Here is a 26,114-nt window from a genome sequence, read left to right as displayed (position 1 = left end):
CAAATTTTATAACACATTTTTATGCGAAATGGAGCGTGCTCGTGTGCAAACAATGTTTGACATTAATGTCCCAAACTTTCGCAAACCCAGACGAGCGTCTAGGAACAACATTCGCCAGCCACGAAGAGCAACAACGAGGGGCCTGTAGAATTGAGATGTCACTGAATGGTCTATTTTCCCAGAAGATGTGACCATGGAAACAGCTGACAAATGCCGTGGATCACACGCTTTAATTCTCGTACAATCCCAATCGACCTCTATTCTGTATACAACAAGCACAATCACAATGACATACTGAGGGAATAACAAAGCAAACGATTCTGTGAAGTTTCGAAACACTACATAGAGCAGAAAATAGAAACACTAGAGCAACAAAATAAAATACTCGGCAAAAAAAATAAAAAAATAAAACAAAATTAAATTGCGGGTTGCCTTAACTGGATTTGTAGATTTACCAATCAACGCTGTTGTACTGGACAAAACCAGCAAATGTGTGCATGCGAATCTATGAAGATTTCGATAGACCAGTGACAATTCTTCAACATATGTATCCCAGAGCAAGGCACCACACCACACGCTAGACATCCTGCTACAGATCTGGAGGGGCCCCGAGTGGTCTAAAGCGCTCTCCGTTACGGATCACTGCCATCTCACCTCTGTCTGCGTAGGTTCGAGTCTCGGATTTGGCCAATGTGGGTTTGTGAGAAAGCTTGCCAGTAGCTTCTCGAGGGTCGGTGGTTCTTTCCGGGGATTTCCCTGGTTCTTCCTCCACCATTAATACTGGCCGCCATGTATAGCCTATCTTGTGCTGAAAAATGGCGTTAAAACCCTACAACAACAACAACAACAACAGATCTGGAACTCAACGATGTATTGGCACCGCGATATCTGATACAGCCTTTGTTCGTCGATGGTGGAACCGAAATATATGGCATGCAAACTGAAGTCGGCTTCAATTTCAGGAAGAAACCGAAACCATACAAACATTCTCACTGCCGCCCACTCGAGAATGCCCACGAATGCTATATAAAGAAACTTTTCTATGCAAAAACAACTGGCGAGATGAGGTGGCCTGATGACGAAACTAAACTGACTGAGACAGAACCGAAGATCTATACAAACTGATTGGCGTCACAAGGGGTCGTGAGAGATAACAATGGCGGTGCGGCCCTAGAGCCATAGAAAATGTCCTCGTGCGGCCCTCAGGGTGGTTTAAGTTTGATACCCCTGATCTAATACCGAGTTGCCCAACAACGAGCCTTAGCGGAAAGTAGTCTTGTACACATGCAGGGCCAAACACGATGGTGTTCCGAGCTCGTCTTGATAATATATAAATGCCTATTGTGCAGGTTAGCCATGAGTTCCATGTGAAGAAGTCCCGGAAGTTTCTTTATCTGTGGTTCAACCAACAGAAACCTTTTGTACCCATGAGAACGAGAGTTACGCGATTTCGTAACCTACCACGGATGTCGAACCAGCACGAAAACAAAACAATCTTGGCAATACTTATTTCGACCAAAGATAAATATGTGCACCTTGCGTGAGTGTTGTTAATACCGATGTTGTGCCAGGCACCGAAAATTGTCTGTATTGCTCTGCAAAAGCCACGATGTCGGTTGGTATACTGGTGCGAGCAACAGCCGTCTACCCTTATACTTCTTCACGAAGACTACAAACCGCTATCGTTTGTAGTGCGTGGGCTTAGCGAACCGTTTGGTCCCAGTGGCAATCGTGTGGCAGTCTTGTAGAAACTACAAGCGCCTCCCTATGTGCAACAGGAGCTGCAGACCTACAAAGAAGTTCATGGACTTGCTGCCAAGGTATATGCGCTGGAGTGGCATATGGAAACTGCAACGACGAAATGGGGTCTAGTACCAAATATGAAAGAGTACGTCACCCTGGACTCGTTGGCGCTAGATAAGAGTGTCTAGTGTTAGAATTTGCACTCAGTGTATACTACTGCACAGTATGAGTGACCCTTTTGATGGAAGATGCTCCTAGGTTTTACCTTTCCCGCGAGTTGTGGAGGCCGTACTGCAGGAGAACCGTGCACTACTCGTAACGCCGTTCCTGCTATGCACTATACGGCTGGCCAATACAAGCACAAAATCAATGGAATCCGTGTTGCCCTAGAGCATGCAATATCTCGGTGTCGCCAGTAGAAGGCTACGCAGACCAGGGGTAGGAATCTTCCTACTCACGCGCAAGAGCTGTTGCAATTGCGTTCTTGTCCGCAAGGCCCAGTCTACGGCAGACGTTCTTTGCAGCCCAGAAACAAAATATCCCATCAGACCCACACTCCCATGACACTCCTTAGTACGGTAGCGTAATTCCACAGAGTAAGCCCAACCACTCCTTTCGATTTTCCTTTACTGGTCAGAAGATTTTTGCTTATTTTTCTTTCTAATCCTTCTTTACGTTGTATATATGCATCCTTCTGATTCCAGCTTTTCTTGTTTTTATTCTCTGTTATCTTTTTAAAAATATATTTATGGATTTTTTGCAATGTTTCTCAGACGATTTATATTGTATCGTCCTACCACACTATCATCGAAGCATTCATCCCAAATAATTCCCGATATTTAATAATGATGTGTAATGAAATGTGCAAAATGGATCTGTGCTAATATGCACACTACAGCCATTCTTGGTACTTTGCTTCACGTCTTTTATGTTCTCTCTTTTACAGTTGTCACATTTTATTCTTACCATTTTCTTTGTTGCCCAAATTTTACAATAGTCGAAGTATCAAACAAAAAGAAAACACAAAGGAAATAGTAAAATAGTTGATGTTTACTGGTCACTTTATACCGACATAATTTCGTTTTTTCGAGCACATGGATCCCATCTACAGATGGGGGTGGGTAGAAACATCCAATGGCAGATATTGTGTGGATGGTAATTATATCAGTCATCTTACCGCCTGGAAATAAAGATGATACAATTATATATCAAACTATGATTAAAACATCGCGGAATTGTTTCTCATGCATGGAGGGGAAAAAGCAACAAAGTAGTAATTCAGTAAGTGCTTCGCTACTTATGCATAGAACATAATCGTCACTCTGGCAGTTTAGTCCACTGTGTGTTTTTGTGTCAAAATTGTCCCGAGTTTTTCTCATCTTTTCAACGGGATAAAAGTTAAATAAACATTACATCCTTAGAGCAATCTTTTTTTTCTGTCTGCTTAATTTGAACCAATTTTAATAACCCTTTCAATCCCGTTCCACGGGAAGTAACTCCTGAGAACAAATATGAAGCCTCGACGAGTTATGTACATTTCAATCTTCGTCATCAGTGTAACGCCAGTGGTGAGCATGTTCATTATAGTTAATAAGTATGTAAAACGATTGTTTTGCACCAAAGATTCACCCAGCTCGTCCACGTTATAGTATGCGCACACCCTCTCGTTTCTTTGTATCTCCAGATCGATATCAACATGGGCGCCCGCAGCATAGGTCAAGGGGGTCACGTGCCCTCCCCATCATACTGCAAATATATATATATATATATATATATATATATATATATATATATATATATATATATATATATATATATATAAAAATTCCGACAAGTTTAATCATGCAAATGAAGCTAAAAATATGTCACAAGAGTTTGTTCAAACCGCTTAATAAATATTATAGTCTGACTAGACATAACTGTTTGTTTGTAAAAAAAAAAAAAAAAAAAAAACAATAAACAAAGCCCCACCGATTTCAATAATGGAAACCTTTAATGTGATAAAAAGTGGAAGAAACTTAGTCATTACATTAATTTATTTATAATTTATATAACGTGACTGTGAGTAGAGTGGCCCTAACGCCGTCATCATCTGCGCGTTCATGCTTAACGGAAGTTTTCAATATAACAGAAGGACATGCTCGATATCCATTTCCAGTTCCTGAACAAATCCATTTTCAGCAAAGGGGTGTATGCAGGACTACATACATATGTCGTCTGCTTCCATATTTACATTGTTGAATCAAGCAAAGGGAAAGAATGACAACAAATTTGCTTTTCACGTGGATTTAACAAGCGGTTTAATTTCTATGTTCATCTGTGTAAAGGGATATAATTCCAAACTCTCATCGTTATGGTAATTTACGGAATTACCTGGCAGTTACCGAATAAGAAGAACTCCGTCATTATGTTGTCTGATGGAAATAAAGTAGCCGATAGTATACGCAATATGGCGCAGTGTTAGTATGAAAAGTCCGTTAAGCATGGAATGTGCTGTAGATGCCAGTTTTAGTGCCATTCTGGTCACAGTCAGGTTAAAAATTATAAATCAATAATTCAATTGACTTAGTTCTGTGCACTTTTTATCACATTAAACGTTTTCTTTATTGAAATCGGTAGGGGCTACAAACGGGGAGGTAAAGTGAGACTTAATTTATAACTTTAGTTTCAGACTGCTTACGCACGGAACTATAGTCTTAATATACCTCCCAGTTTGTTTGTACCCCCCTCCCCGACTGCTCCAGTGGCCTAGTGGTTAGGGCGTCCGCCTCGGATGCGGGAGGTCGTGCGTTCGATCCCCGGCCGAGTCATACCAAAGACTTACAAAAATGGTACTAACAGCTGCCTCCCTTGGCATTCAGCATTAAGAGGTTAGTGTTAGGACTGGTCGGCCTGGTGTCAGGATAATGTGACTGGGTGGGACATCATGCTATATGTCTGCGGCATGATTCCCCAGTGTTAAAGACATCACTATAAACTGTCACACTGCAGACGTCGTAGCGATATGACTGAAATATTGTTAAAGCTACGTTAAAAATCCTGATTACATTATATTGTACCCCCCCCCCCCACAACCGATTAAAAAACTAATCTTTAATGTGATAAAAAGTGCATAGACCCTAGTCGATTCATTCATTGATTTATAAGCCAAGATTACCATAACTGAATGTTTCTCATGAGGTATGTTCTCCGCCGTCATCAGCTTTCCATCCATTGCCAACGGCTGACGGAAGGTTCAAAAACTGCTTTAAAGCAGACAACCATATTTAACATTCATAATTTCCTCTCTTTAATGCTAAAAGACAGTATCAGTTGTAGGTGGTAGCGATTCACATGTAACATCTTTGTTGGAGAAATGTCTCAGCATGTCCAGTGATGAACATTTTCTGTTGGCATATACTAGCTTTGTGAACTGGATAGATACTAACATTGCATCATAAGTGATAGATGTAGAATCTTGAGCAAGTTGCTTGAGGCCGATCCAGTAAATCGCAATTCGCAGTCAAATTTTTCATCCCCTTTATGCATATGTCACTAAATTCCTTTGTGGAGTCACATCAGCCCACGGCAAGGATTGAGTGCAACCTAAGGGAAATGTTGTCTAAAATCCTGAGCAACATCGTGGATTGGGATGTAGAGATTCTTTTGTGCGTCTTCAGTCCCGAAGAAGAATTCTCGAACATCTATATGAAACACACATGTTGGGCAAATAGCTCAAAAATTAAAGTCTATGATCCACATCAGAACGCATTTTACATGCAGTGATTTAAGTGCAAGTCTTGAGTCAGTCTCTGTCGTTGCTTGTGCAAGGGAGTAGAATCATGCGATTAGATTCAGTCAAGTCTGGTTCGTTCTCCACTTTTGATTGACTGATCATGAGAATGATGTCGCCAATCACTTGCAATATTTTTTTAAGTTTTGAGAAAGAGCACTTCCATGTAGTTGTCAGAGAGATCTCCAAGTATATGATAAGCACATCTATCGGTACATCTATGTGGATGATCGTCACGAAATCGCCTACAAGGAGATGTGGATTAGTTGTGATTGGTATTTCAGGTACAATATGGCCTTGTTCTACCTAAGTTGCACGTTCGATTTTTTGCGGAAGCGTCCTTTCAAATTGAACAGTGAGAAACGAACGGGTGAAGGAGGTCACATGCATCAACACCTCTTGCTTGTGTTATCATTTTCAATTTGCTGAATATATGTCTTACAGTATTCATTGTTTGGGGGAGGGGCTTCTGTTTAAAAGAAATTATCCTTCTTTGACTGCCAAATGTGTTCAGCTTTTGGCCACTGTGCTAGTGCAAAGAAGTCCATATGACAGGTAGAGATTCTCACTGTGATAAAGTTTGCAAACCTTTATCACAATGCCTCTGTCCCTTCTGTCCCTGTTCACGAATTCCACAAAGAACTGTTGCCATGCTTGGCGGTGTTACTGTGGATGTAGCGGGGATTAGTCAATACTGCTCCTTGTCTGAAGATTAAAAAAACTTCAGTTTTAAATGGACTGACCATCCTCGCACCCTTAGTCTTGACAACTCTTTCTGCATCTTCTTCATCTTAGTTTATTACTGATGGACTAGCTTCCTTGTGTTTTCCTGTGTGTGCATTTTGCATCACACACATGGACATAAAAACGGGTGTACATTTTCCCTTTAGGTGGGCAGTCTGATAACTTGATGTGCATCTTCTTTGGTACACAAGTAGCGATATTTATTAGTCGTTATTAATTGGCTGCTAATCCCTATGTCATGCTATACTTGACTGATGAATAGACAAGTTCCATCAGAGTGCTTGGTTAATCCTGATCCACGAGAATAAATCGATATTAATCAAACTGTTCCACAGTTGGGGGAAATCCAAACAGTGCGTAACCCTGGGATACTACACCTTTCTCAGCTGCGACTGAGGAAGATCCGCTTTCGTGACTGCAACTGTGAAAGTAACACGTTGAACTGATCTGAATCTTTGAGATAGTTTGACAAAGTCTTGCACAATATGATATCCGGACCCTTCATGTCCTGCACGTAAGATTCGTTTGTCCTTTGAAACGTAATTCATGTTTTCTAGCCAGCCTAGAATTGTTCTTATTGACTATCATGTGTAGTAAACCTCGTACGGTGCAGATTTAACTAAGGTGGCAGAGCTGAGTGTGGACGCATGTTCGCGTATAGATATTGTAGAGTATTATCCAGTCAGTGATAAAATGCTCCATCGAATATCATCATTGATCAGATCAATGTTGTACGCGACCGGGGGAAATTAAACTTTTTTCTATGTTGCAACATCATCCATCGAAAACACAACCGAGTTCTTCGCGGTTGGACCACGGAACGGTCGTGATCATGTAATAGGCCAACTATAATACACGCGTAATGACGCTAGTGCAGTCTCGTGTGTGCTTGGTTCCCACGCTGTGATTTATGAAGAGACAGTCGCGTTAAATTCTGTTTTTTTTTAATGAGACCCTAATTATCGAGGTAACACTCGGGGTTGCATTTACAACAACAGTCTGAAACGGTGCACTGACTTTGCGTACAGTAGGAAGTGCACCAGCATTCATTGTCCGTGTGCGAACTTTGTTCGTCATATACATCCTTAATGTTTTTCAGCAAGTTCATGCATTAACAAGCGGAACATCCCCGGGTTCATGATATTGTTGGTCAACCGCTGAAAATCCGTGCGGCCTCACTGATTACTTCTGGTGCGTTGTTGCCCAGCGCGCATTGTTTCTAAAAGATCCACGAGTTTATTTCCTTTGTTGTTTGTCCATAGACGCACATTTGAACCATTCGGGTTTGGACGCTTTAGTTGCCATATAACGTTTAGTTGTTCCACGTTTGCATGCAGGACTACTAAGAATTTTACCGTGTTTAGATGGTTCCTCTTCTTCCTTGTGAAGCATATCCTCTATGGGATGCACATCCGTTTGCTTACTACCCCCCCCCCCCCATTATTTGTATAACTACTTTGAATGTATTCAGAAAAATATCTAAATTTGCTTGGCATTTGTTTCACCTATGGTGTGTTAGAGAAAAACAAGTATCTCAAACTCAGGACACATAGGCTCGTTACTGCTTAATCATTCCAGCTCACTCTTTATTTATCCATGCAGGCCAGTTCTCTTTAATGTGACCCTGGCGCGTGTCCGCCGGTAGTTCACACTCCAACATACAGGTCTTTTAATTTAGCTATATTAGGTATTATAGCGGCAAACTGTATGGGACTATAATAGATTTGATGCCGTGCTGGTTCATTAAATCTTTGAACTTTTGATTTTCGCTTTGATACGTATTCGGGTGGTTGTTTTTGTGGAACAAGCTCAATTATTTCTCCAAAATCCTCCGGTTGGCCTTCTAATCTTCCTAATCGGACCATGTCGTCATTGTTTTCCACATTTTTCGTAGCTTTGGCAACAACCTCATTGTTTGGTTTAATCAGCGGTGCAAACGATTGTTCAAGGCCCACTGTGAAGATTACTCGTTTCAGTTTGTCTCAATTGTAACATGTCATGGACGCGTTTTCGTGAATTTATGTACTCACTAAAAACTCCAGTTGATCGCGCTTGGCTTTGCGACGTTGGTCAGCAGCCTCTGATATAGAATAGCTGTGGATTTCGTCATTGTATGTTTTTATAATGGTCTTAAATTGTTGTGCGTGGTGTGAACCGCGCCATACTTTTTGGAGGACGCAGATCATCCAGTCAAGTCAATAGTGACGAAACTAAACTGTCCCTGGGTAACCTACGCGAACAAATTTCGAAACTCATTCCACTCTGGCACATCAGGTCCACTGAATGCTTGCAAGGTCATGCGCGTCAATGCCGCGAAGTATCATTAGCATGTTATAGTTATTCCGGATCGCTTTCGGCACGTGTGCGTAACGTCGAGTCACATTGATCACGTCTGTTGATGTGTCGACCTCGTAAACTTTTCTCGTGGGATTATGTTTGTTTTGCAGCATCCCATCGTCTTACATAACAAGATTATTGTCACTCGGTAAAAATCGTCAATGGTATGTGTTTCGTCGACTGTGGAAAAGAAATCATTTGTGGAGGAGTTGCTTTTTTGGAGACAGCTGAAGCTCTAATGTAAAATCCCTGAGGACACGGCTGTTCATCAGCCGTCGGATCAAGTTTGTACAACCGATCCTACTTTAACTATCTCAAACTAATATTCAACAACAGCTGGATTTCCCTGATCCAGCCATGCAACTGATTAAAGGGAGAACTGAGTTTGGAAATATCTCATAAAGCGTGGGTAGTTGGGCTTTGCTTGCAAAGAAAATTCAATGTAGGTAAAAGCAGAGCTTTTCCTATTTCGTTATGCCACGTAGAATGTCGCTTATTGTATAACAAAATTCTTTCATAATACAACCATATCTTCATAGTGTGTGCGATGCCTAGAAAAAAAATCGTACTGCAAATCCAGCTCGAGTTCAAACACGTAATGGCAAAGCCGTGATCGCTGAAATATGTGATCGATGTGAAGTAAAAAAAGTTCACATTTGTTGGACCTTTCACGATCATCAGCAATAGACGCGTCTGGTCTGGTGTCGCTGCTGCATTAATAAGTCTGCTTGGAACGCCATGGAGTAAATATCCAAGTGAAAAACATGTATTTGGATACAATTAATGTGGGCCTGGTACACGGCTTGATTAAGTTGATATACGACTTGATTCTAAATATCAACCAAAACGTGGAGAAGCACCTACTAATCGTGTTGATTCCGCATGTTACCGTCATGGTCTTGCTTATAAAACATGCAACGATATCCGTGCGCGTCAACGTACCGATCTATACCGTTCTAAATCTCATCCATGAATTGAACTGAATTAGTCCTGAATTGAATTAGTCCTACACTCGGATAAAGAATCGCCAGATCATAGGAGGCAAGAAACTACGATTTCATTTGGAGCTCTAATATATTGATACAATATACAAACATACATGAATAAGAAAAGAGTAGTTTCCGAGCGGACCTTATCCAAAATATACTACGGTACCCCGCGGTTATTGGAAATGTGAAGTAGCCATTTCGAAAGTTATCAAGCTCAGCAAAGGTCATCCATGGGATTACTCTATCATGGTTGGCCAAACAAGCACAAGGTAAATTTACCTACCTGCACCAAGAAAGATTTCCCGTTAATGACTTGATGAGAGGACACCCGACAAAGTTCATCAGGCTGATCTTTTGTTTCTTCCACATGATTGGGTATGTGGACGCGAGTACGAGTATGCATTGACTATTGTAGATGTTGCTAGCAGATACAAGGAAGTGGAAGCAAGTTTTATATTGATTCAGCGGCTTGTAACAAATCAATCCAGGTAAAGAATTTGTCGTTGCCGTTGCTGCGTTGTTAACAACACATAATGTACTTGTTCGTGTTTGATATGTTAACATGCATAGCAACACGGCTATTGTTAACTATTCAACCGTACACTTGCTGACCAGTTACTCGGACATCATTACGCGCAAGAATTGTTAATATAGTCTTCGAGTGCTCGATCTCAGATCACAGAACGATCAATTTAGTGGGTAATACGACTTCCATCAGTAATACAAACACTAAACAATGCATTCACGTGAGTGGTTGGATTAAACCCTGCTGAAGCAATTCGACAGAAGACTGTCACCGTTCCCTCTACACACTGATTTCACAACTATCACCGTTAGACCCGCTAACAATTTCGTTCGGTATCTGTATGTGAGTTTTAAGGTGGTTCGTCGATTTAATTACAAATTCAGACGTGTTGGCTTTCCAAAACAGGCAACGCATTACCATCTAGCGCTGGAACCTTCGGTTCTCACATGCGAACGAGCGCGATAGCGTTCTGTAATCCAGACACCAATTAAAGCATTTGTGCGAGAAGAATTGCAAGTCATACCTCCCGGATACAGAACTACCACTAAGTCTATTTTAATGCGCTGGCGCATCAGTCTTAAGCTGATTAACAATAGCGTGATATCCGTGCGCGTAAGTGGTAATTTCGACAAGAAATATATACATCGCTCGTAGGAAAGTGGGGACAAACTCACCTTGGTGCAACGGTACCCATGGATGCAATGTTCTTTGACTGGATCAGATCTGCTTTGTGTCGTTCGCGAGGCCATTCCATATACCCGTCGTTTTTGTTGACATCTTTTGCGACAACAATCCGGAGGACTCATTTCATTTATTTTTATGTTTTTGCCGGATACTACTACGATCTGGCACATTTTGAGGCGTAGTCCCATATGTTCTTCGATTGTTGTTATTATTATTATTATTATTGCAAATACCATAAGGCATACAATTCAGTTATAGTAAGGAAGGAGACACCAACTTAATAATAAGCAAGAAGGCACCAACTTAATAATTAGAATAATGCAGGGAGCATAAGCAGAAATATGTCTTTTTAATAAATTATTATATAAAATATAGTATTTATAAAGGAAACGCTGCAAGTGTTTTGTTTTATATATGATACACTTATTGACTAATTTGTCACATTATTATAATAGTGTTGATTTTCAATGTACTTGTACATTTCATTAATCATATTCCTATTTTGCCGGAATATGAGTCATAATATGCAAGAAAATGTCTGCTCTCTAGTTAAGATACATTTTTATAAGTAAAAAAAAAATATTTTTTTTTCTTTTTAAAATAATGCAATTCTTTTTCAGCTCGTGCTTCTTTTAAAAATTTTTCAAATATACTGCTGTAGTGTTGATTATTTGAATTAATAATCTATTGTAATATATGTGAAATCAAGTTGTGCCTTTTCCCCTGAATCTTACATTTGATAAATGTCTCTGCAAAAAAATGTGGAAAAGTTCCGTAGCAAGTGGCTTATTAATGCTATTCTCTTAAACTCATATACATATTTGTTGACGTAATTTGTAGTGAAATAATACTGATATAATATATATATATATATATATATATATATATATATATATATATATATATATATATATATATATATATATATATATATATATATATATATATATATATATATATATATATAAACAATGCAAGTTAAAGAAATACAAATAATGTAGTATAGTCACAACCATCTTTAACACATTTTCCGACCAGAACGTAATTCGATGCGTGATTGCGCATAATATAAACAGAATTGACACTAAAAGATTTGGAGTTTAATATATGCGAAATTTAAATAAACACATATTATTCCATTAGCAATCATGATTTACAAGAGTTTTTAGATGACACTGAGCTGTATTTTAATTTAAAATCCTCGTTTGAAAAATCAAGCAATTTGGTTCTGTAAGGTACACCGAGACTTAACGATCTGATTCATGAAACAGCCTTCTAAAGAAGTAAATAAAATAGTGAACATATTTTTTAGACAAACAAAAGACCTATAACTATAATGAACCGTAATGGCATTGAAATACAAAAATTTGGACAAGAATTAAACGAAAAAGATGCATGTTGTTTTATTTTTTATTTAAATCCATTTTTCCAGGGTGTTTAATATTTTTCATTTATAAAATTCATTTGCAAAACGTGAGTGTACCTTAAACGATAAGATAAACAATGACCCCAAATATTGGGAACAATGACAAAAGTAAATAAAGATCAAACAATTAAAACAATTCAGCACCAGTTTTTGTTTTTTTTTTAAACTGCGCGTTGATTCCATACAGTCCAGTTGCATTTTGTTAAGAACAATATATTTCAGCAATTTGGGAGCATCTTTATTTTAAAGGAGGGGTCAAATTTGGTCCCTTATGACAGTCTGATAAATCAAAATTTCTTATCCCTTTTCTTTGTAAAAATGTAGGGTTCGGTATTGCTGAATTCGCTACAATAAGTAGGAAATATAAACAAAATTTTATTTATAGCGTTTGTGCACTGCTTATTGTTTGTTAATAATATTAAATAGGCTTTAAAGAAGAAAAGCATTTGTGTAAAACTTATTACTATAACATTACTGTTTGGATTTTGTACGGACGAGCAAATAAACTGAACCATTAAAAGAACTGTTAGCTGTTGAGGTACATGTAGACACAGTGCTTCATCTCATGATGCGTTGGCTCAGCTGGTAGATCGTAGCCCCTCGCAATCCAAATCGAGGTTCGATATCCTCCCAAATATATATGTATATAATATAAATATATAATGTATGTATGTATGTATGTATGTATGTGTGTGTGTGTGTGTGTGTGTGTGTGTGTGTATGCATGCATGTATGTGCGTGTGTATGTGTTGTTGCTGTTTACATTTTGTTTATTTATTTAAACGGCGGCAGTGAAAAAGGCATTTAGTGTGCTAGGTATGAAATAGCCAATACTCTGTTAAAAGTGTCCTACCACCCCCTTTTTAAAAAAAAATCGTTTTAAGATAGTGGCAATGACAACGATCGTTTAAGTTAGCATTGATTTTCAATGATAAGGTATCAAAGTGGATAGAAGAAAAGTTGTATTTATAGCAATACATTGTTCGATAACTAAACATAGATGTTATTAATGTATCCTGTATATAAATAGGTGATGTTTGGTGGACTATGCAGGGAGTTTCCATTTTCCCAAATATGTTACAGAGTTCGTTCCACTCAGTAAAACGAATTTATTAATATCTGTAGCTCAGTAAATTTTCAGGCCAGCGTCATTACATGTATCTAAATTTACTTAATTCCTGTTAAATACTTCCTGGAAACGAAATAGGTAATTTTAGCTACATTTAGTGACTGTGACCTGAAAATTTACTGAGTTAAAGATAACATACAATGTGCGATGCTAAATAGAACGAACTATAATTTCAAGACGAATCAATCCGAAACAAACAGTGAAAGAAATAGCACAGAGAAAAACAACAACAACAAGAACAACAACAACAACAACAAAAAATCCCCCCAAAAAACCAAACAAATAAGCAAACAAAAAAAAAAAAAAAATAAAAATAATCCACCCTCGAAAAAACCCCAAACAAAATAAAATAAGCCTAACAAAACAACAAATTTAAATTAAAAAAATTGCCAAACCCCGCAAAAAACCGAAACAAAATAGCATAACCAAAAAGGGAAAGATGGAATGTTACCAAAGAATAGCTAGAGCAACAATTGTAACATTGATACCTATAACTGGACGGTTGAGAATAAATACAACTGTGAAACAGACGACATGTACATTCCGCGTGTTGGAAACATTTTCCAAAAAACAGGTCACATGACACTTTCATTTTGACGTAAAAATTTCATGGAACTACATTATGTCGTAAGATCTTCCGTTAGCAAGAATTACTGTTAAGTTAAATTTAAAGTTAATCTTTGAAAGTTATACATTAATATCATGTAATCAGTTGAAGACTTTGTTAAGTTCATGCTCTTAAGACAATTTATGTTAGAGAAATGGTTGTGATTTGCCAACAAGCAACTAATGGCTGCTAACTGAACCGCGCATGAAAGTAGTACCTCATCTGTAAATAAGGTTATCAATGGAGATTATCATCGGACAGTGGTGCAAATTCATGCATATATTGGAAAAAGCCAGTGACAGAAATCCTTTTTAATTAACATGGGTCCCCATAGACGTTTTTGTTTTATCTTACGTTGAGTAAAGAAGATATTCTGATTGAGATAAAGGGGATTTACATTTGGCTAAAACAATCATGTAAAGTCAAATCTGGGACAGCAGTTTCACAACTGTGAAACTGGACCGTTATTATTCTACAGTTCTGGTTTCAGAATCCGATAAAGCAAGGATAAATGAAAGTCTATGTATGACACTTTGTAAAAGTCAGTATGTCGGACCCAAATAGGTAAGATATATATGGGAAACTGATATATTTTTTTCCATCTGCATGTACGCGACGATGAGAAAAGGGGTGGGGGTGAGTGCATGACGGTATTATAGTGTTCACAGCGGTCAGGAAATGGTGGTTTGTATTAAGATCTACAAGCAATATGATATAAAACCATTCCTTATTAGAAATAAAAGGAATTTTGTTGTTTTCACATGGCCTTGCAAACTGTAACCTGGGCTGCATCAAAAGTAGAATATCTGCACACCATCCCGTTTGTACCCCCATCCCACCGATAATCAGGTTTGAAATTATACATTGATGAATGAAAAATAAAGTTTTATGCAGCTTTTATTACCTTGGTACTTTTCATTCTGTAGCTGGGTACAAACAAACGGGAGGGTGTGCAGATACTCGAGTACTAACATTAGTACCCCTACTTCATGGTTGGAGTACTACAGCATTCCCATATGTACCAGTGGAGTAGCCAGGTGTGATTCACACCAGCGTTATTTAGCATATTGTTAGAAATGCTTATATATATCCAAAGGTCGGCACCTTATATGATAACACTATTGCTGAATCTCGGTGTAGAAACACGAGTAAAACAGTGTTTATAAATTCCATACAAAGTTTTTTGTTTTTGATAGAACTCAATAATAATTCATCTTAGCATTATTTTCTGTTTTCTGCTTCATTTCACTGTGTCATGTAAGCACATTGTATTCTTTGGAAATGTAAGAAGGTCATAGCAAATATGGCACTCTTTGAACAACGTATTGCTGAATATCCAAATATATTATTGCAAGCCTAATTTAGAAAGCAGATTGACATGAGCCTTTCGTGCTATCTGTGATGATGGTTAAAGTACTGTTAGTGTCAATCTACCAATTTATTTACCTTCTGTAGGTTTAACAACTTTTATCATTAGCCAAACTTGGTGAAGAAAACATAATTCTACATACGTGGTAGATTTAATTACTTCTTTGCATGGTATAGGATAATTTTATAGCGTTGACCATGTTGAGACTACAATATTGTAACTACATCATAACATATACAGTGTTTCTAAAAAAAATGTACAGAAAAATTGATCCAGAGAATTCTGTAAATTTATTTCCTTATTTAACTTGGATACTGCATTCCATTAAACCTCAGAAGTGCAAAATCATTTTTAATACAAATTTTTGGCATGTGAGAAGGGTGGCCAGAAGATGGAATAGCAAGTTAAGAACATTGCCACAATTGGCCATTTGGGTGAAATACATGGCGACAGTGTTGACTGTAGAGGCAATTACTGTTATTTCTTGAAAGTAAAAAAAAAATGATCTGTCTTCAGCTGATGGAAATAATACCTTTTTTAAGGAGAATCTGTGCTGATGAGTGGCTTTTTCATTATTTGCGTAATTTTTGAACACTTTTTGTTGCTGCTGTTAAAAACTTGTTATGGTGGCACAGCATGGGTGTTGTGTTGTCATATGTTTGCAATCATGATTACTCCAATATTTCTGAGGGGTGACCTCCCTTGTATAAGCAAGTGCTTATTTTATCTGTATTGTAATTTGCAATCATAATTTTGTCTAATAATAAATAAAAGATCCTTCAGGAGAAACTTAACAAAAAACAGAGACAAATTATTGAAATAGTTATTGGTCAGAAGTCAGCTGTGAGGCTGGTGCCACTGATTCCTGCAGGGGAAAAAAACATTTGACAACCAGAAATTCAGAAATGCTAATAATAAGGTGAAATGTCCATTGCTAACTTGATACCAGACATTGGACATTGGTTCCCTTCTGTCTGTTAAAAAGCAGTTGTGAGTTGTCATTCCCTTTAATGGTTAATTGATTTGTTTATTGTGTTAATTGAATACCTACCAGCATCCTGCACTTGATGAGGTACAATAAAAGCTCATGGTGCAAATGGACAGGTGTTAAACCATTCATCCACTCGTCAAGTGAATTAGTGTCATTATTGTCAAAACAATTTTGGCTCATGTGGATCTAGTCTGCCCCATAAGCACTGATTTAGTTATTAATGATACTGAAAGGAACAGTCTCTGGTTTATATTAACCAGATGTGTGTGTGATTTAGATTTTTAACATAACTTTAACAATTTTTCAGTCATATCGCTATGATGTCTGCAGTGTGGCAGTTTATATTGATGTCTAGCACTGGGGCATCATGCCACAGACATGTAGCATGATGTCCTACCCAGTCATAGTATCCTGGCACCAAGCGAGACAACTGTTAGTACCATTTTTATAAGTCTTTGGTATGACTCTGTCGGGGATTGAACCCACGACCTCCCGCATTCGAGGTGGATGATCTAACCACTAGGTCACTGGAGTGGTTGTTTGACCAATTGGAAAATGTTGCATTTGTGGACATGATTAATAGTCCATAATTATATTGAACAATATATAATATATATAATCATTGACACTGCTCTGGTGGCCTATTGGTTAGAGCATCTGCCTTGGAAGCGGGAGGTCGTGAGTTCAAACCCTGGTCGAGTCATACCAAAGATTTACAAAAATGGTACGTACAGCTGCCTCGCTTGCCGCTCAGCATGAAGAGGTTAGTGTTAGGACTGGTTGGCCTGGTGTCAGGATAATGTGACTGGGTGAAACATACTACGTGTCTGCGGCATGATGCCCCAGTGCTACATCACTATAAACTGCCACACTGCAGACATCGTAGCGATATAACTGAAAAATTGTTAAAAGCTTCATTAAAAATCCTAGTCACACACACATAATCATTGATAAACATAAGTGCATTGTGCTGTAGTAAACATGGAAGGATTTGTAAGTTGTGCAACCACCATCAAAATGGCAGAAATTAGATGATAACAATAGAGAATGCAGTTGTAAATATCATAAGAAGGAAGTAAACAAATTCAGAAATGCTGGGAAAATGAACACAAATAGCTCAGTTGTGATTCAGGAGAGGCAGTAGTGTTCTGCACTTTATATGCTGAGGACACCTCTCCCTCAATAACCTGTGGACAACAGGGTCCACAAACATAGACTGCACTTTAAGCAAGAATGCAAGTTACCAAGGGACCTCCAGAAATTGAAAAAATTCTGCTTATACATTAAGAAAAACATGGGGGTTGTTGGGAACTGGACTGTTTAATGACTGAATCCTCATTTTACAATTACTTCAATAATAATTGTTAATGACACACTTTTTCTAATGAAGTCATTCATTATTCAGTGTAGATAACATTTATTTTCAAAATCTCCACCATGTGAAAGATTGTTCCATCTGGTTTCAACAACCATTCACATGTACACTAAAATGTGTATTACATTGCTGCTTTTTGTTTTGTTGATTATTATGTTTCCCGGAGTAGTATTTAATAGAATACTACAAGTCAGGAGTCAAAGTGGCCAGGAACTAGACTAACTCAGGGATGGTCCTGGCTTTTAAAAAGCTGTCGCCAAAAAAATCGCCAACCTCAATATTTTGTCGCCAATTTTCAAAAAGTGTCGCCAGAACAAGTAGTGAATATTTTTTGAAGTGTTAATTTAGTCTATTAATGTAACAGGCAATGAAAATTACAAAAGATGGGTTAGTTAGTACTCTAATTACAATAAGCATTAACAAAATGTTACAAAGTGTTATATGAAGATCCGTTGCGATTTTAGTGCTGCCAACTTGTTGAATGCAGTTTCAAAGTCTAATTTTTCACATCTGTACATGCTGATTCTCATTAAATTCTCGAGAGATGAAATGCAAAGTTTATTTCTGATGTCAGTTTTTATGAGGTTCATCTTACTGAATCCACGTTCACAGTCTACAGTGCTGACAGGTGACACCAGTAGTCTCTCGGCAGCCCCCCCCCCTTATGGCTAGCTTCACAAAGCTTGAAGTGAATTGCTTCCTAAATCCCAAGAATGATCACTGAATGCTGTATAAATTTTCTCGACAAGCAAAGATCTCCATTCCCACGAATGAAACTTACATGAGTCAACACCTGGCAATATTGGACCGTATATATAAGCATAAATTCACACCCAATTTAGGGATTCTTTCACTCCTGTATTTTGAGAAATAGATAATTATTATTAATTATGCAAAACTGTTTTTTTCTTGCTATTTCTTGTTGCGGAGTTTAAGTCTCTGCAGCCATAACAAGGATTGATGGCAAAAGGAAAAGATCAATGAGTAAAATGCTGCACTGTCGACAGATATAATTGTGATTGAGATTTTTTCCATTTGCTTTGTAATTATACGCAGTAGTCGGTACTTCAAAGGTTATCAGTTTTCTATGAAGGTTCAGCAAAACTATTGTATTGGTATATGTAAAAAAAAACAAAAAAAGCAACAGAAGGACATTCAATTAATTGTATCTGTTCTATTCGCGTCTTCAGAAGTCGGTCAGTTGTAGGTATAGATCGGTAGCATGATTGACTGTATCACAGCATACAGTACTCAGCCCAGATGTCAGCATAAGCAGATTATGATGTAACAATGCACTCTAAAGATGGGGTTGTCAATACGAACAAAGGATCATTTGTGTAACAGATTGATTCCAATGCATTGCTTAGTCAAGTTTGTGGCTTCCTTTCATTCTCCCTTTTAATTTATCCAGTCCAAATCCATGATTGTATATACAAATTAAATAACCAAAAAGTCTGTCGCCAAAAAAATCGCCAGATGGGATACTTTTGTCGCCAATAAGGAAAAAAAATCGCAATTTGCGACACTGGCGAAGCCCAGGACGATCCCTGTAACTGTTGATACACCACCAAACAAGATTCCTTTTTTTTTCTTCCAAAAACGTGCAACATTTATTTCATGAGACAATCATCCTATGTTGAAACTCATAATTGTGCTTAAAAATTGATCACTTCTGCTGATTATTTCTTGTAAAAGTTTCTCTGGGATGGACATTAGAAATATAATGGGGTATAGACTTGAGACGGGTCGAGATAAGTGAGCAAAACATAAAAAGGACTTTTCAAGACCGAACCAAATTGCCTAACACATGTTCTCGAGATAAGGGAGGTCAAGGTAAGTGGGTTTGACTGTATTTTAATTTGGCCTGATTTTCTGCTTTTTCTGTATTTGCTGAAAGGGTGATTGAGTGGCATGCCCATTGTTTTTGTACATTCAGCGTGTACATTGGACTCATATTTAACACCATTTTTGGGTTCAAAATCACCCACTTATATCTCCATTAACACTTATTCCAGCTCCAGTACTAATACTTAATAACATTACAAATTATTGTTATCTTAACTATCTTCAGTCATTATTTGCCAAACAAAATAATCTTAAGATGAGCGATGCTGGGAATCAGCCATTTTGGGTTTTCTAGGAACCTTCTATGTCCCAATGTAATGGCATTCAAGTCTGCTATACTGGCTAGTAAGCAGCTACCGTGTGTTGGCAAATTCCAACTTCTTGATTGGCATATAGAACAAAATATGTGTAACCTAGGCCTTAACAGACCTGCCAGCTCTTCCAATTTTGCTGCAAGTCTTAATGAAAATTACCCTTAAATATGAACTTACAGCATACTAGTAGAAACTACAAAAATAGTCATTGCTGAAAATTCCGGATAATTGGTTAATCCGTGTTTTATTTGGATTAGGATTTCATCTTAGAATTAGTGAAATTAGTCAGGAAACCAGACTAACTTTACAGCAGCACTCCAGACACTTTAACCTGCACCTATTTGTTCATGCAGAGCGTCTTCATGATCAAACTGTTGATTATAGAATTTTTAAAAATGGCATCCAGAAAGTGATGCATGTTTAAGACGAAAGGGAAAATAAGCTTCTAGAAAAGTGTTAATAATCAACACAGAAGCATAAAAAGGACTATTCAGATTCTTGTGAATTAAAGCTGGAAAGGACACAATTATGTTTATTGGACATCACATGCCAATTTGATTATGTCTCAAGGCGGGAGATAATGATTGCTGTCATCGTGTGAAATGGAAAAGAATTTCCAAGAATTGTCAAGTTGAGAGATAGCAACAAGCCATTGAGCTGCATAGGGTTTGGAACAAGAGTTTGTGCAACTGTACTAGTGGTAAATAAAGTCTAGCGTACTTTACAAAACCTCTCAGTTGAACATAATGTTTATCGTCAATGCGTCAAATTTTTAGTTATGTTTTCCAGCTTTACAATAGCAGTTATTGATATTTTGTTACATCTTACCGAAAACTGGTCAATCTTACGGAAAAAAATCAACTGCCTTACTGAGATGGACTCTTCAGGGTTGGCAGGTCTGCCTTTATTAACATATTGCCATATGTCACTCAAACTCTTACACATGCCAGTACCTATGGGCTGCCAATCAATTCTGTCATTGGCAAAGGAGTAAGCATCATATAATTTAAAGGTGCACTTGCAATTGATTGCTACCATATACGGGGTTCTCTTTGGCGTCAAAATCCATGTAAAAAGTGTGTATACTTAAAATTTTGGATGCCATAAATATCTAACAGTTGAGTCCCGTATGCAAGTTGTTTTCTTTGGATAAATGAACTTTTGTTTTTATCCATTTCTACATGGCAAGTATCAATTGTGTAGTTTGCCAGCTATCATTTTATTTCTTGTGAGAGGAATGCATATTTAGCACTATTTTAAAAAAGATAAATTCAGACCTATGCAGATATGTTCAGTAACAAATGTAGTCTCACACATGATTATACAGGTAAATCAAAATGTAGGTTAAACATAAATCTCATTGCAATCAATAAAAAATGTTAAATGAAGCATTTAACGAGTAATATGTGGTTTGATTTTGATCCATTGTAATGTTCTTACAAATTATGACTTGAATAAATGTAATAGTTATGTCACATGTTGGGTATCAATATTTTTACAGGTGTTGAAAACTAAAATACAAAGATTTATGTTCTTCTTTATTGAAATAAATATAAATAATTCCAATTTTTATTAGCTTTTATTGGATGTAAATGTGATACTGATCTGGAATTTTTTACACATCAATAAATTCTGCAGGCTACTTTTTGGTTCCCAGTGTTACCAATCATTTGATGTGAAGTTTTATCTATATCAACGCCTTACACCCTAATAATAATAACAACATGCTCCCACCCATCCACTCCTGTGATTTCTGATAAAAAATGACAAGCCATCGCTTAAAATTGACCATTAGAAGTTAAAACGATGTAATTGCACAGACCTTCCTGCACTCCAACACTCACCCCTTTTGCCGAAGAAGGTATATGGCAGGCATTAGAAGCCAATCTTTGGAAATTATTGCATTCACCTCGACAGCATGTTACAGCAGCAGTTATGAAAGGTCAGGTTCATATGTCAACCAAGGGATGTCACTATAAATGGACACGATTTTGCTTTTGAAAGATCGAAATGCATAGAAAGTAACAGCACCATTGCTATAACAACAAGTGCTATATGCAAGCATATTTTTCCACAAAAAAAGGAATATTCATAATTTAACCACAATAAACATTTTTTATATATTAAAATAATGATCATAACAAGATATCACTGGCATGACCCGCTTTGACATTCTACCCCATATCACCGTAGAAAGAATTGATGAATCTTGTCTAGTGAAGATTGGGCTTTGTATTCTATTGCAGTTAAGAGGCTAATGAAAGAAAACATTTATGTACATAAAAGTGAATGTTTTGTTGAATAAATCTGCAAATCTGATGTTAGAAAGGAAGTAAATTGGAATTATAAGGATAAAATGATTATGGTTGGGTATTTGTCGATGTTTAAATTTTACCTAATCACTCACAAAGTTTACACAAGTTTAAATGCTCCGAATGTTGCTGGCTCGAGAGCATGAAGCAAGTCAAGGTATTAAGACAGTGCGCCGTGATATGTTGACGTCACTGAACACGCTTTGCTGACGTTGCCAGCAACTGGAAGCTTATTTTGGCCACCATCGTGGATCCACATTTCAAACATCGCCTATTCAGTGAAGAATTATTTGTGACCAGATCCAAAGAATGGCTTATAGCAGAATGCATCATACTTGTGTCAGCTGACAAGCAGGAGGAACCCCGACCGAAAAAAGAAAAACTGAAACTGAAACAAATGCCACTGGACCATTAACGCCACCTCTCTGGGATTTGTTTTCTTTGCCTTGTGATGAACCTGTCCATACCATCAACGAAACAACCCAATTAGATCATGCCGTTGATGCAATGCTTGAATTGTATCAGCTCTCTGTTGCCACGAGAAGAAGACATATACGCTGGTGGAACGCTCACAGGTTTCAGTTCCCCATCTTGGCCAAATTAGCTAGATGATATTTGTCTGCACCACCTTCAAGCATTCCGAGCAAGCAGCTGTTTGGTGTCACAGGCCAGATTTTTTGGATCGTTGCTTGGCAAGAAGGGAGAAATGTTACTGTTGCTTAAATACAACCTACCTCAACTAGGCTTTCAGTATTAGCTGCAACCAGCGTACAATGACATTTAACTTTAGTCTTAAAGCATGCATATGATTAATTTAAATTATTATTGGGCTATCGTTATTAACATTTTTTAGTCATTTATTGAAATCAAGTAATGGCGACCTGCATCATTCAACGTAAGTTAAAAGACAAGCTTAATACATTTTTATTCATTTATATCTTGAATTGGCAAACCATAAGTTTTTTCAGTGTTAGTTTTAAAGTTGTTCAAGTTTAATGTTTGTGTGTTCGTTGTTTTCTATAAATAGCAATTATCCGGTTTCTGTTTGTTTTTTAATAGAAGTTCAAATTCACTTGCTGCACAAACAACCTTGTTAAACTCACACAGCAAAATACCTGCTTTCATTACACTAATAGGTTTATATTTATGAACCAGTCATTGTTATAAAACAAATAATAATAATCTGTCTCATCGGTATCGGCAATTTTAATAATCGGCTATATGCAGTATAGGCATAATCGGCAAAAAGTGGCATCGGTACAGCTTTACTGTCTTTTCAAGTCCATGAACCATTGTGTTGATTTGGGTCAGTCTCTTGGTTCTACTTATAGTGTGAATTCATATTTATAAATTTAGCTATTTCTGAAATTACAGTCATTTTAAAATATCTTAAAATTGTCAACAGGTGTTCAAGATCCATCAAGTACTCATGCTGGGTATACATACTCAGAAATGTGTGAATATTATTTTATGATCCAATTGAGATTTGGTCCATTTATGAAAATTAAGGTGTACATATCAAAGAGTTAAAGCCTCTAGAGTACTCATTGTCATCCCTATTGCCAACAATATCCATCCATTATTGTTGTAAATGTTTCCCTTCATGTATATTTACAAGATCGCTATTCCCAGTTTCAATTAAACCTCCACAGACTTCATATTCATCATCCTAAAGTCCTACATTTTGGATGTACATAGGTGACTTAAAAAATTTACATTTATGGATTGGCCCAGCCCCCTTGTTAGCAAACTGCCTTAAACTTTGAATGTGTCCAGATAGTATGCAAATGAATTCGTGATACAAAGTAATCAGTGAGGTACCACTGATGTTGACCAATCAGAGAATCTGTTGTCCAGATGTGATATGTATTTGAAACTAGTATACCAGTCTGAAGTGTTGAGAGGGAGGTATTGTTCCTGGACCACTTTTACTGGTCTGCAGAATGGTCTTAAATTGTCATTAAATCAACTATATATCTGTGTCATGTACAGATGTACTTTCTTATTGAATTGATTATTATGTATACTTTTCTGATGGCAACTTTACATACTTCATTTCCATGCTTAAAGCTGCAGATGAGCTTGAGGACAACAGAAAGTAGTTAATGCATCCATTTTTAATAATGAAAACAGAACAGCAAAGAGATGGACAGATTCATGGAATTGATCATGGAATAGGACATTTCCATCTGCTATAAAAGGACGAGATAAAGGAACATTATTAACTTCATGCACTCTGACTTTTGTTTTAGCTGAAGTGTTGCTCCTTTCACCGTTAACATCAGTGGCTTGTAAGTGAGGTTTCTCATTGCATATCCATATAGGGTCAAACAGCTGTGGTCATTTAATAGAAGAAACTGTAGCGAAAATTGATGAGGGTGATGGAAGGTCTTGGGGTTTGTGGATTTTTATCCATAATCAATTGTCGAGAAGTTTGTTAATTGAATGTAGCATGCTGTGCTGTGTTGTTTAAAGATTAAATGAAAACAGGGAATGGAATATGTTCATTTCTTTCAATTTCTTCTGGTAACATGGCAGATTTATTGATTTGAAATGGAGCAAAGGAAATTAAATAACTTCATTTGGAAAAGAAAATGTATCTCCTTGATTTTTTCTAGTTGCATACAAAATTAAAGAATTGCAAGGTAAAGTCATTGAGATTTTTTATAGTTACAATCAGATTTTACTGTTCGCATTTGTTGTAGTTTTTCATTACTATAATACAAAATATTTCAAAATGATTGAAGACTTGTATTGCGAAACCTGTTTTTTGAGGCTGGCACGGGACTCCAACTTTTTTCATGGAAGGAATACAAAATTGTAACATTAAAATCCTATGGAACACCCTAATATATCATTTGCAAATTCACATCTTCACTGCTTAAACATTTTTCAGCTATGTTCATACAATTTTTAGTATGCAGCCCAAAGATGAAAACTAATTCATGTTTTTGACCACATTGTGTGTGTGTTACCAAAAGAGACGTGTACTTGGGAAAATCTAGAGACAGCCTAGCTACACTGAGATGCAACCCGAAGATGAAAACTAATTCATGTTTTTGACCAAATTGTGTGTGTGTATCAAAAGGGACGTATACTTGGGAAAAGCTAGAGACAACCTAGCTACACTGAGATGCAGCCCATAGATGAAAACTAATTCATGTTTTTGACCACATTGTGTGTGTGTGTATCAAAAGAGACGTGTACTTGGGAAAATCTAGAGACGACCTAGCTACACTGAGATGCAGCCCAAAGATGAAAACTAATTTATGTTTTTGACCACATTGTATGTGTGTTTTCAAAAGAGACGTGTACTTGGGAAAATCTAGAGACAAACTAGCTACACTGAGATGCAACCCGAAGATGAAAACTAATTCATGTTTTTGACCACATTATGTGTGTGTTACCAAAAGAGATGTGTACTTGGGAAAATCTAGAGACAACCTAGCTACATTGAGATGCAGCCCAAAGATGAAAACTAATTCATGTTTTTGACCACATTGTGTGTGTGTTTTCAAAAGAGACGTGTACTTGGGAAAATCTAGAGACAACCTAGCTACACTGAGATGCAACCCAAAGATGAAAACTAATTCATGTTTTTGACCACATTGCGTGTGTGTTATCAAAAGAGACGTGTACTTGGGAAAATCTAGAGACAGCCTAGCTCCACTGAGATGGAGACTTAAGACATTGGAATATGATCAGGGCTAGTACACATGTGAACAACAGTTTTGGTTGCAGAGTGTGGGAAGGTGGAGTAGGAAACTTAAAAAGAATCCTTCATGGGCATCGGTGAAGCAATGGGAAATTTTACCAATGTCTGGCACATTTTGATCTTATAGGGAGAATTTTCCTATCAGACAACAATGTCCAATGAACAGTCATTTTTTTCCCCCACATTCCTGACTACAATAGCTTAGGTTATAAACAAAATGGTGACCAGTCATTATA

At 37.3% G+C, this 26,114-nt stretch overlaps 1 protein-coding gene across 1 annotated transcript in view; it reads left to right on the top strand.

Annotated features, from left to right (window-relative positions):
• Positions 1–14,187: 14,187 nt before the first annotated feature.
• Positions 14,188–26,114, top strand: part of LOC149797069 (uncharacterized) — a 243,610-nt gene continuing 231,683 nt past the window's right edge. The window contains exon 1 of the mRNA XM_089961743.1: positions 14,188–14,521. Coding sequence (XP_089817869.1) covers positions 14,505–14,521 — 17 coding nt within the window. The 5' untranslated portion in view covers positions 14,188–14,504. The remainder of the gene's footprint in view (positions 14,522–26,114) is intronic.

Source organism: Sinohyriopsis cumingii, chromosome 6, assembly GCF_028554795.1.
Source record: "Sinohyriopsis cumingii isolate HCF-2022 chromosome 6, ASM2855479v2, whole genome shotgun sequence".
Taxonomy (NCBI): Eukaryota; Metazoa; Mollusca; class Bivalvia; order Unionida; family Unionidae; genus Sinohyriopsis; species Sinohyriopsis cumingii.
Note: the sequence above shows the minus strand (reverse complement) of the source record. Positions and strands in the feature narration are given on the sequence as shown.